This window comes from Mesocricetus auratus, unplaced genomic scaffold, assembly GCF_017639785.1.
Source record: "Mesocricetus auratus isolate SY011 unplaced genomic scaffold, BCM_Maur_2.0 Super-Scaffold_4256, whole genome shotgun sequence".
NCBI classification, from domain to species: domain Eukaryota; kingdom Metazoa; phylum Chordata; class Mammalia; order Rodentia; family Cricetidae; genus Mesocricetus; species Mesocricetus auratus.
Window position 1 is genome coordinate 98,553,355 of NW_024429182.1, and position 12,354 is coordinate 98,565,708.

At 44.0% G+C, this 12,354-nt stretch overlaps 1 protein-coding gene across 1 annotated transcript in view; it reads right to left on the reverse strand.

Moving 5' to 3' along the window:
* Positions 1-12,354, reverse strand: part of Xrra1 (X-ray radiation resistance associated 1) — a 74,941-nt gene that overhangs the window by 35,997 nt on the left and 26,590 nt on the right. Inside the window, exons 5-8 of the mRNA XM_013116281.3 lie at positions 12,020-12,091; positions 10,944-11,016; positions 7,387-7,484; positions 2,614-2,747 (exon numbers count right to left, since the gene is read on the reverse strand). Coding sequence (XP_012971735.3) covers positions 2,614-2,747; positions 7,387-7,484; positions 10,944-11,016; positions 12,020-12,091 — 377 coding nt within the window. The remainder of the gene's footprint in view (positions 1-2,613; positions 2,748-7,386; positions 7,485-10,943; positions 11,017-12,019; positions 12,092-12,354) is intronic.

A 12,354-nucleotide genomic window follows, 5' to 3' on the forward strand; every position in this document is an offset into this window, starting at 1 on the left:
ACAGGGTTTCTCTGTATTGTTTTGGAGGCTCTCCTGGAGCTCACTCTGTAGACCAGGCTGGCCTCGAACTCACAGAGGTCCACCTGCCTCTGCCTCCCGAGTGCTGGGATTAAAGGCGTGCACCACCAATGCCTGGCCATTTTTTCTTAAGAATAATTTATAATAGGGTATGGTAGGAGTATAGCTGTAAAAGATTGGCCATGACCTCACAACTGTCAGGTGCTAACTACTAGGTGGTAGGAACATGGGAACTCATTTTACCATTTATTCTCCTTGTGTTAAGCAATTTGTCTATTGCTGTGACAAACACCTATGAAAAGTAATTTAAAGGGAGGAATTGCTTACTTTGGCTATTGATTTTAGTTGCTAGTCCTTGATTCCCTTGACTCTGGGCCTCAGTGGGATGGAATCATGCTGATGGGAGTCTGTGGCAGGGATTACCAATGTCAGGGAGGGCAGGAGTCAGAGTGAGACAAGCATGGGAAGAGTACTAGATGCCCCAAGGACCTTCTCTAGGAAATGATTTCCTATAGTGAGGCCTCACTTCCTAAACTTTTGGCCCCTCCCAGAAGAGCCCCATCAGCTGAGGACCTAACTTTCAGTATATAAGCCATTGGAGGGGATATTACATACTCAAACTATAACTTTCTTTTTATTCATTTCTGTAATTTTCCATAATAAAATACCAAAGATGACCTCTCTCTACTCAGAGCAAGCAAATTCTCTAATTGTAATACTTTTTTGTGGATCTGAGACATATCCCATCATAGAGAAAGCCTCCTTCCAAATGAAGTCAGCACAAAGGCAAGCACAGCTGTGTGTGGGCGTCTAAGAGTAAGTGACACAACACCGTGCAGAAGATGCATAAGGAACCAAGAAAAGGAAAGACACCCAGAACCCTGGCATGTCCTGTCCCCAGTACCTACCTACACAAATATAGCATATTCATTGTTAGGACTTTTCAGATTTATAAGCCCCCTTCCCTTTTTAAAAAAATATATATTTTAATGCGTATGGGTGCTCTGTCTGCATGTATGTCTACCCCACATGTATGCAGTGCCCATGGAGGCCAGAAGAGGGCATCGGATCCTATGGAACTGGAGTTACAGATGGTTGTTAGCTGTCATGTGGGTGTTGATTACTAACCCAAGTAAATGATGTAAGAGCAACAAGGTGCTTTTAACTGCTGAACCAACTCTCCAGTCCTCTTTCTTTTTACAGGAGACAAGGTCTCACTATGTAACCCATAATCCTCCTGCCTCAACCTGTCACATCCTGATATTTTAAGTACATGTTACCTCTAGTGGTTCATAAATACCCTTTTTTTTTTTTGTCTCAGTTAGTTTGAACTGGATTTGTGAAATCAAGTTTGGAAACAAAAGAATCCTAAATAATGAAACCCTAAATCAAATGATCACTATTATCCCAACCCCCTGGAGCAACTAACAAACTGCTATCACCACTGTCATTGTCACCTTATCTTACATCATGGCAATGAACATCATCACTAGGACCGTCACCACCAATATCTCTATTGGTCAACATCAATTGACTATATATTATATAAAAAGCATCAGATCTTTGTCTAGCTCCTGTAGATCAGAGATGACTGAGACAGAGTCCTTGCTCTGAGAGTACTCCTGACCCTCATGGAGAGGCCAGATGTATCAGTCTTTATAGATCTAAACATCTATAAAGATACATATTTAGGTGGCCCCGGTCACAACAGATCAGTCAAGTACTAAGCTAAGGAGCTGGGCCTTGGGATATGAGAAGTCATGATGACTCTAGGTTCTGCCTCTCATGTCCAGAAAACTTGATTCAAATCTTGGCTCTGTGAGAAACTAGTTTTGTAAATTTGGGGAAATTATTTAACTTGTCTCTACCTCAATTTCCTCATCTGAAAAAAATGAGATGATAATCACCTATTTCATAAAACTGTCAGGAGAGCTAAAAGAAGGAACACAAAGTATGGGGAACAGTGTCTGGCACTGAATAACACTCTACTTAAGTGTTATTCAGAAAAGAAAGTATGTTCTAGCAGAAGAAACTGCTTCAACAAAGGCACAGAATGAGAGTGTACGAAGCTTATTTAGAGACTAGCAAGTAGACTAAGGACCTGGGACAGAGGGCTTATAAGGGGAGCAGCTAGCAAGAGCAACACCCATGAAACATCCAGGTAAAGTGGCTTTGTGAATATGTGTGTGTGTGTGTGTGTGTGTGTGCGCGCGCGCGCGCACATGTACATGTATGCATATGTGTGTTTGTGTTCATGTGTGCATACATGTATGTGTGTACGTTTTGAGACAGGGTCTCACTGTAGCCATGGCTGGCTGGAACTCACAGAGATTGGCCTGTGCCAGTCTACTAAGCATTGGGACTGAAGGCTCTCCCCATCACGCCCAGATCTAATGTCTCTTAATAGCACACAGGAAAGCATCCACTGGAGACCTTTCCTTGGAGGGTGAACAGGCAGCATTCTCCCATCTGGCCCTCAGAACCTGTCTTTACAGAATTTCCAAGAAGAGTTGCTCTGAACCATCCCTCTCATGTCTCTCAGAACTCAGGCTTCTGAGGGGACCCAGAGGATAAACTCAAGGGTGTAGAACTTACTGTTCTCTGACAGCCATGTTGGGTGGCAGAGAGGTGAGCCCATTGCCTGTGAGGAGCAGCACACGGAGATGTGGCAGAATCCCCAGGTCGCAGATGGCCTCCTCAGTCAGGCTGTTGAAGGAAAGGTCCAAGAACTGCCATGCAAACAAAATAAAAGGAGGGAAACCAGAAGCAACATGTGACAATGAGGCCTGAGCACACGGTAGGAGCTGGCTACGACCCCCTCCTCACGTCTGGGAAAACCTCATCACCCACAGGACAAGTCTCTTGGAGGGATGTCCACAGCCTGCTGGAGTCAGGTTCATTCCTCTTGCAGTCTTAGCTGCCACTGAGCATGTCTGTTTCTCTGGGGGTATTGCTCAGACTCCTCCCTACTATCCCCCCCAGTCACCCTCTTTATGTTTCCATTGGGATCTTAGCCCCAGAAGGCCATCTCAAAGCTGCTTCCTTATAAAATATTCCCCAAACCCTAGCCAGGTAGGCTATCTCCCCTCCCCTGACTTTGTCAGCCTTATCTAAACTACCCCAGGATACTTGTCTAATTCTGCAGGGTCTTGAGGTAGCTGGAGGTGTACAAGAAACAGGGGTGCTGTGTACTATGTCTGGCACACAGAGGAGGAGTGGGTGGTAAGGCCCTTTGTGGTCAGGGGCTGTGTCACTACAGCCTTGTAACTGCGCATAGGCCCTGACACAAAGCAGACATACGTGGGAGCAAGCTGAAATGAACTAGTTTATAAGGACAATGAGTTCAAAGGGTCACCCCACATCAGTCATCACCTCATCATCATTATCTCTCCACTCACCACCCCACACTGAAGCCTTATTTTGTCCTTGCCCTCCGGCAGCTCCAGGCTTTCTTGAGCTGTAAGTTATCTATGTCCATCTGTTAATAAGTGATGCTGCTGGGCTCTGAGAAACTGCTTCTGTGGTGGTTGGTGGTCAACACAGAGACTTACAACAGATCCAAGTACAGAGACTAAGTGGCTGTCGAGTGCTCGACCTTGATGGAACACCTATATCCTCTCCTTCAAGGCTTGGGGAACATTACAGAGGAGGAGGTGGTAAGAGTTTAAGAACCAAAGGTTGGGGAGGAATGTTGTAAAACTGTCTTCTGGGTATGACATGGATGGTGCACTCATGACCTCACTGTGGCTGTGGTGGCCATCAACATTTCATCATGGAAGGAGAAAGGGCTCATGGGGCCCGGCCCCTTTCTGAAGGACTACTGGTAGTTAACAGCAGCAGGGGAAGGGTGTCACTTTCTTCAGTGGTGATGCGTTGTCTGTGTTCTGGTCAATAGCCTCCACCTGCACTCTTGCAGGCAGCCCAGAGCATCACACACACACACACACACACACACACACACACACACACACACACACACACACACACACACACAGGTCATAAAAGAAGAAGGACTTGGGAGAAGGGTTTCAGTAGGAGAGGAAGGCGGGTAAAGCAGGGTCCTGGGGTGGAAAGGATTAAAATTCATTATATACATACATGAAACTGCCGAAGTATAGCAAATAAATAAAAGAGAAAAGAAGTGATAGCACTAGATGTCTAGACACATACCACATGCCACAACAGTAGCTACAGCCAGGTCTGCCAGAGTGTCAGCACAGGCTTCACACAGTGGCAGCATCTGAGTCATCCTCAGACCAGACTGTTCAAAGCAAAGACAGCTGGAGTGAGAGAGGTACCAACCAGAAGTGGGGGCAGTCATCTTGCTTCTGGGAACTTGCAGTTCTGAAAACTGTAGGAGGTTTGGGTCTCGGTGAAGCTTGTGGTGTAGGAGGGGCTTGATAAGACCAGCCAGGACCTGAAAGTCTCCAAGCACCAAGAGGAAAGAGAGGGCTTGAGGAGCATAGAACAGGGCATCTCACTTGGCTGGAACAAGGAGAGGGCAAGGCCTGGAAATAAGCTCTGAAAAGCACACACAAAGATGGAGAAATCCTTGTCTCTCATACTCATGTGTGGACTGCCAAGATGTATAGATTTTATCTGCCTCCTTCATGTCTCTCGTGGTTTCTCCAACCCATTCCTCACACAGCTGCCATAACATGGTTTTTAAAACACAACTCTGACCACAACATGCTCCAGCTTTAAACTCCACGGTCCCTATCCCATCAGACAAGTTTAGCTCCTTAGCAAGTCCAAAACACTCCTAAGGAACCTCTCCAGGCTCACACAGCACTACCTATCCTCAACCCTCACTCTGCATCCCATCCACATTTGAACTGGTTCACCAGAATTCAAGCTCAGGCATCAGTGAGCCAAGGCCAACAAGCCAGATTGGGCCCTGAGGCTCGTTTGTGGCCAATAAACTAAGAATGATCTTTACACTTGAAAATAAAAACCAGAGGCAGGGTTAGGTGACGCACGCCTTATATCACAGTGCTTGGGAGGCAGAAGCAGACAGTTCTAGGGTAGCTAGGGTTACATTGTCTCAAAAATAGACAGACAGACAGATAAAAGCAGAATGGTGTGTTCCATGTGGCAACTATGAGAAGTTCACATTTTGACACCATGCTTGTTTGTTTCCATTCTGTCTATAGTTCTTCCTTCTACAGAGGCATGGATGACTAGTTATGACTGTCATGATTAATTATAACAGATGGATCCAAAGTTTAATGTACTTAATTTATTGTCTCCTAGAGGAAAAAACCCTGTGGACCCCTATTCTACTGCTTTGGCTATTTAATGTTGGCTCCAGATTTGCTTTCCATGAAGGGTACCTCAAGAAATTAACATCTGTAGAATCATAGGTCACAGAATTTTAGAGCCAGCCCAGATTTTACAAAGGGGGAAACTTTATCCTCAAGGGCAAGTTATTTGGGCAAGGCAAAGTGCCAGCAAAAGGCTGGCAGGACAAACACTACAAATGAAACTTCCGGCTGCTGGGGTGGGGGTCCTGCTGGACAGTTTTCAGATTTGTAAGCAGAGAATCAAAACTCAGCAAAGTTAAGTTTTCCAAAACTGACTATGGAGGAATTCCACTGTGGGCTGCTCCCATTGGGGCAGGCTCACTGACAACCAAGGACAGAGATTCCTAGCCTGGCTGCTGTATCTGCTGAGTCACATTTGAGTTTTATTACACATTAAAGTATTCATTACTGTGAGATGCAAATTCAGGATATTTGACATGTTTATCTTTTTTCTTAGGGAGCACTTGCAAATCACAGAGAGACAAGAACAAATGACCAGTCCAGAAATTTCCTTTTCTCATTTATATTCTGTACCATAAAATGAGTCTGTTTTCTTTTGTTGACAAATTCTTTTGACTAATACCAGGTCTGTATGATAAATAATCTCCATCAGATGCAATCAAATTATAAAGCAGGGCATGTATGAAATCAATCATGATGAACATAGGTCCCAAACTAGTCATTCAGAGCCAAAGCCCATGGTCACATCCCACTGGCACTTGTGTTTGAGATATCCAGAAGGAGGAAGACAAGATTCATAGCACAATATGCAATTCTCTGAAAAACTCAAAGAACAATGGAAGTCCATAGGAGACACCTGGGCCTGGAGGCCAGGTCAGATCTACTTCCCACTGGCAGCACCAAAATATAACACATAAACATGCTTTAACACAGCTCCAAGCTACATCAGTTACTTACTTTGGATTTTGTTGGACTTTGTGAGTTTGCCTACTGAGTGAAACTGAGGACCAACTCATGTCCCAAGTCAGAGCAAGCTGCTGTCATCTTCAGTGTGACTTGAAACCATGGGGAAAAGTCAGCATTGCATTCAGCACAGGATGTTTTCAGAATGTGAGGACACATTGTCCATCTTGGGAGGATGCCCATTCCAATATGCTAAAGTTTGCAAACTCTGATATATAAAGGCCACCCACTCCCTGAAAAGGTTAGTCTCTAAGAAGTTAAGTGAGGCACACATGAAGCATGGCTGACCTTTGATGTTTGCAAATTTAAGCTACTAAAGCTAACTTAGCCATGGTGCTAAGGGTATGAATAGAAATGCTTTCCTATAAGGATAGCACAAAGGGAAGGGTGCATTACTCAGAGGTGAGAGTGAGCCTGGCCAGGTGGCTGAGCCCCACTTCTGGCCCTGTTCTTTATTCCATGTGTGCCGTGACTCTCAGGTAGTGACAAAACTTCTTCCCTTGTAAAAAGGGGCCCTCTAGTCTATCAAAGTCACAAGAGGTAATAAAGCATGAAGATATGCAAACCAAAATTTCTATCCCAAGGTTCCTAAGAACAATTTGGGGTGTGCATGCACCTAGAATGTACTGCTGAGTTTACAGGAACCCTATTTTGCCATCTTCATCTCTAGGTCTATGGGATAGATGTACAGCCTATACTACCTGAGCCCACTGGGACCAGCCTCACTTACTGAGGGTCCATAATATCTCTGTCTTATTGCAGCTGGCTCTTAACCTCCATAGCTCTTTAAACACCCAAAGAGACACATCTCCTATGAACTCCTCCTTCTATGATACTCCATTTAAACTCAGTTTTCTATAGACTCTCGTGAACATGAATGTCCCTTTGCACTTACATCCCAGGATCATATACCTTGGCCATAGTTACCTATCTGCCACAAGTACCACTAACACCATTACCACCACCACCACCACCACCACCACCACCACCAACACCACCACCACCACCACCACCACCCTCTCCAGAGCCTAGCAGTGAAAGCCCAGAGAACACTTCCCCAAAGGTAAAATCTGTAAAGACCCCCATACTAATTCCTTACAGGGTGACAGGTAGGATCAAAAACTCCCTACCTCCAACTTACTTCCAATGCCTTGAAGTCTCCATATTTCACATAGACCATCTTGATGCCATTGAATGCAAGCTCCAGTTCCTTTAGGGCTGGGAATGTGTGAAAAGCATCTACATGGGAACAGAAAGAGAGAAACTTGAGCTTGTAAAGGCTTAAAAAGAAAGATACTAACAATTACCATTCACTGAGCTTCTACAGGGGAAGGGTGATGCTGTGGACTGTGCTCTATGTATAAGGCCTCTAAATCTCTAACCTAAGGGCTGAAGAGATGGCTTAGGGTTAAGAGGATTTACTGCTTTTGCAGAGGACCAGAGTTCAGTTCCCAGCAGCCACACTGGGTGGCTTCTAACTGCCTGTTACTCCAGCTCCAGGAGTTCCAATGACCTCTCTCTCCTGACCTCTATGTACCTGCATTCATGTATACACACTCAAATACACACACACACACACACACACACAATTAAAAATAAAATAATCTTTTAGAAAAATTAAAATATCTAACCATGCTCATTAATAGGAATTAGGACTTTCATTCTATGGCTAAGGAAATGGAGGCCCAGGCAGGCTAAGTGACTTGTTAGAAATAAGATTGCTGGTATATGGGGAAACTAAGGATTGAATGTAGTAAGTCTGTTCAAATGCAAAGCCCATTTAAAAATTATCTCTGTTCTTTCTTCTTTTTTTCTTCCCAGTCCAGGAATCAACCCCAGGACCTGTGCATGCCAGGCAAACTCCCTACCACTAAGCCGCACTCTTGAATAATTTCTATTATTTCTAACTAGAGATGCTAGTATGCTCACCCCAAAGAGTCAAACGTCACAGGAAAAAATGTTCCCTTAATCCCAACACTGAGTGTCAACTGTTTAAAATTCCATGTATATACCTCATGCATGTATTAAAATACAATCTTCTTCTTGTTCTTCTTTTTTTTGGTTTTATGAGACAGGGTTTCTCTGTTTTGGAGGCTTTCGGTCCAGCCTGGCCTCGAACTCACAGAGATCTACCTGCCTCTGCCTCCCGAGTGCTGGGACTAAAGGCGTGCGCCACCAACGCCTGCTTTACAATCTTCTTTTTATAAACATGGAATACATTCTGTATTGTGTCTTTTCTCCTTTAGCAGTGTGACTTGAAGATTATTTCATGTTAAAACAAACAGATTTGTCCAAATATCTTAGCTACCTTCTGGTATAAACATGCCATAATTTAACCCTTTTCCTATTGGTGGCATTTAGGCTATGTAGGTAAGAGGTAATTAAACACTCCCTCTTGCGTGATAACTGAATCTTAGATTCCCTTCCTAGTCCGGTTTCCCTGGAAGCCTGAAGCACATGCTATAGTAACTGTGTTACTAGGCAACTATTGTTTGTGGTAAAAATGATCACAGACCGGTAAATTGTGTCTGGACCAGGAGAATGTATAAATGATAAACATCCAAAGGGGATGCTTTTCTGTAAGTGGTGACTCCTATAATCACACATGTCCTTTATGGGAATGCCACAAGCTACAGACCTATGGAATGTCATAAGGGACATTGGTTCCTGTGGCTGATGAGATTTCTAAGCAAGGGTGAGTCCTGCATTTACCCAGTGAGCGTTTCTGTACTGCACCTGGGGTAACACTTGGCTAGTGGGTAGCCCTGATAGATGGATAGCCATGGGGACTCCACTGATGGACTTCTGAAGCTGTGCAACACAGTATAGAATTACTTAGAACCTTCTAAGTGAACCCGGTGTGCTACAGAAGACTTGTGAGTCAGAATGTTCAGTGAGGCCTACTAAAAGACTGTTCACTGGGAATTTCCTTGTGTAAGTCTCTCTGTAGAATATATTCCCGGAAGTGGAACTGCTAAAAGCAATGACTATTTCAACTTTTAAAAGACTTTTGTATGTATGTATGTATGTATGTATGTATGTATGTATGTATGTGTTTTTAGTGTATGTATGTGTTCCTGTGTGACTTCATGTGCAACCAGTGTGGACAGGAGCCCATGGAGGCTAGAAGAGGGTGCTGAATCCCTGGACCTCGAGTTACAGGTGACTGTGGGCTGCCCCATGGATGCTGGAAACTGAGCCTGGGTTCTATGCAAAAGCAGATTTTAACAACTGAGCCAGTTCTCTGACACTGTTTTAAACTTAAGAGATACTACCAAATTACGTCCATGGTGTCACATCAACTTCTTATAGTTTACTTTGACCAAGACTACCCACCTCCACACCAGTGTTATCAGTCTTTTTCATACTTGCCAATATTTGATGGGCATAAAATAGTATCCTAGTTTCTCTTATTAGTGAAGCTGATCATCTTTTCCCATGCCTTTTGGTGTGTTTATGCCGTGGCATCTCCTAGCAGACCACACTTTCTTCTAAGGCAGAAATCTCATTAGATGCCTCTTTAGAAGCCCCCATCCAACTCACTGAGACAAACCAAGGTCATCTCATCAACCCCACTCTTCCTGGACTGTCTCTGAGTGGTCCCCTTTCCTTATATTCCACAGGTTGCCAAGCCATGTGAGTCCCAGCTCTTCCCACAGCACTCTCTCAAGGCCCCTCACTAAGTCTGTCTCAAGCATCATCTTCCCTCCCATGGGAAACAGAACTGATCTCTCCAGTCTCCTGGCCTCCATTTTTCTCTCTTAGAATCCTCTCTTCTTCACTGAGCTTCCCCGTTGAAAAGCCTTCTAGGACTCTACTGTCTGGAGGATTAAGTTCAAAGCCCCCTATGATCCCAACATGTCCAGCCTCAGATGTAAGCAATCTTCCTGACCAGGCAGTGCACAGCTGCCCCTCAAAACAAAGCATCTTTACCAACCTGAGTAAATTTTTTATTACATTGTGTGTGTGTGCGTGTGTGCGTACACACGTACAGACACGCAGATTCAGAGGACAACTTTTCAGGAGATGGTTCTCTTCTTCCACCAAATGAGTCTCAGGGATCAAATTCAGGTCCTGAGCTCGGCAGGCAGCAGGTGCTTTAACCCACTCAGCCACCTTGCCAGCCCAGCTTATTTATCTTTTGATTTTTGCTTAGGTGCTCTTAGGTTTTCCTGACTCACTGATCTGGCTTAAAGTCCCCTTATATGCTTGCATAGTGTTTCCTGACTTCTCTGTACCCTGCTTATATGTACCCTGCTTTTGGTCTGAGTCTGAGCCCATCTCTCCTACCAAATCACATGCTCGCCAGAGCTGGAATTGGGCACACTTCTTTCTAAAGGCCACACAGTCAGACACCAGCAGGGGTCACTGTAGATTTGCTGAATTACCAAGAGGCTTTCTCTCTGGTAGCTGCTTATGCAGGTTTAAAGCAAAGGCCTCTCTCACTGGAGTTTGCAAGGTGCCTGCAAGGTTGGAGGAGAGGAGTATCTGTGTGTGTGGAGAGGAGCATCAGCTCACAGAGAATCGTGCTTCAGTGACAAGCACAGGCCAGAGTACAGATCTGAGTGCTTTCCAGGGCCCTTACTATCCCACTACTGTACATGACACATATGGTCAATCACAGTTGGATGGGCAGACAAGTCCAATCACAAGTGATTTTCTGGCTAGAAGAACGGTTTCCAAGAAGAGGAAGCTCACCAAGAGGTAGCAGGTTTTCTGAGGCGTTGATATAAATCACAGAAGTAAAATGTCTGAAGTCCTTTTCCTTTGCCTGTCAGAAAGCATTCCAGAAAAACAGGATTAGTTCCCTGCCCAGGAGCCCTACAGGAACAGCAGTGAAGCTGCCAAGAGGACAAATGCCTACAGGACTGAGAGACATTCTTAATGCAAGAGCAGTCGTGTGGGGAGAACTGTGAGGGCTTTTCTGTTCATTTTCTTCTACTCTGAAGTACTTCAAACATCAAAAAGTACAGTGAGTGTGATCGTTGAAAATGACCCAATTTTAACAGATCTGAATCTTAACTGTTTAAATGTGAAAGAAACTATTAGAAGACTTACAACCTCTGTCATCATGTCCCCCCCAAATCTCACATCCACCCCTGTTCTTGATTTTTAACTGTATTACATACATACATATGTTTATATCCATAAACTATATAAAGGGTTATTTACATGTTTTAAAACTCTATATTCATACAGTCTTATGGTTCAGTATGCCTTTTTTACTCAATAGTATGATTTTGATATTTATGTGAGATATGTGAAACTCTTTGGAGATTAATATGTGTTGATACATATAGGTGCAGTTCATCCATTTGAATTCCTTGCTTGAGTATATGACAAGTTATCCTTCCCTAGTGGGAACACAACTAATCTGTTTCAAAATTTCCATCATTAAAAACAATGGTGTCATATATATTCTTGGACATTCCTCCTCGCCATAAGTTTCTTTACTTCTACCAGATGGTAAACTCATGTGATGGGAACTCCACACAAGGAATTATACTCTACCCAGATTGCCTAGCCAATCCACACCATGTTCTATGCCCCAGTCCCAATAACAGATTCCTTAGGTGAGTTTTTCTAATTCATAGGAATACCACATTTATAGCAAATATTGTTTCCACCCAGTGAACCCTTGTTTGCCCTCTGTCCTCCCTCTTTCTACACAACTGATTTCTAATGCCCAGGGACGGTAGAGGTGCCATACACAAACCAGAGCATCTGGGTGCCCCTCACATCTGGCTCTGTCACGTCTTTGCTGCTGGCCTCACCTTGGAGAACTTCAGGCCGCTCACATTGACAGTGCAAAGGTCTGATGGCTTTCTTACACAGTGGTGCTTCAACTGGAACACAGGACACCAAGGTCAAAACAGAACATAATGAATTAAACTATTGCTGTTTAGTGTTTTCTCACTGGGCACTTTCATAAAACTTGCCATCTGTTTGCATGTGCATTCATCCATTCATTCATTCACCAAGTATTAACTGAGTACCACTTTTGAGCCACAAACTGACTATATTAACAAACTTTTGTTTAATCCTAACTGAATCCCCTTTAATGTAAGTAGTATTTCTTCTTACTTACTAGTTGTGTTAAAGGGTTTTC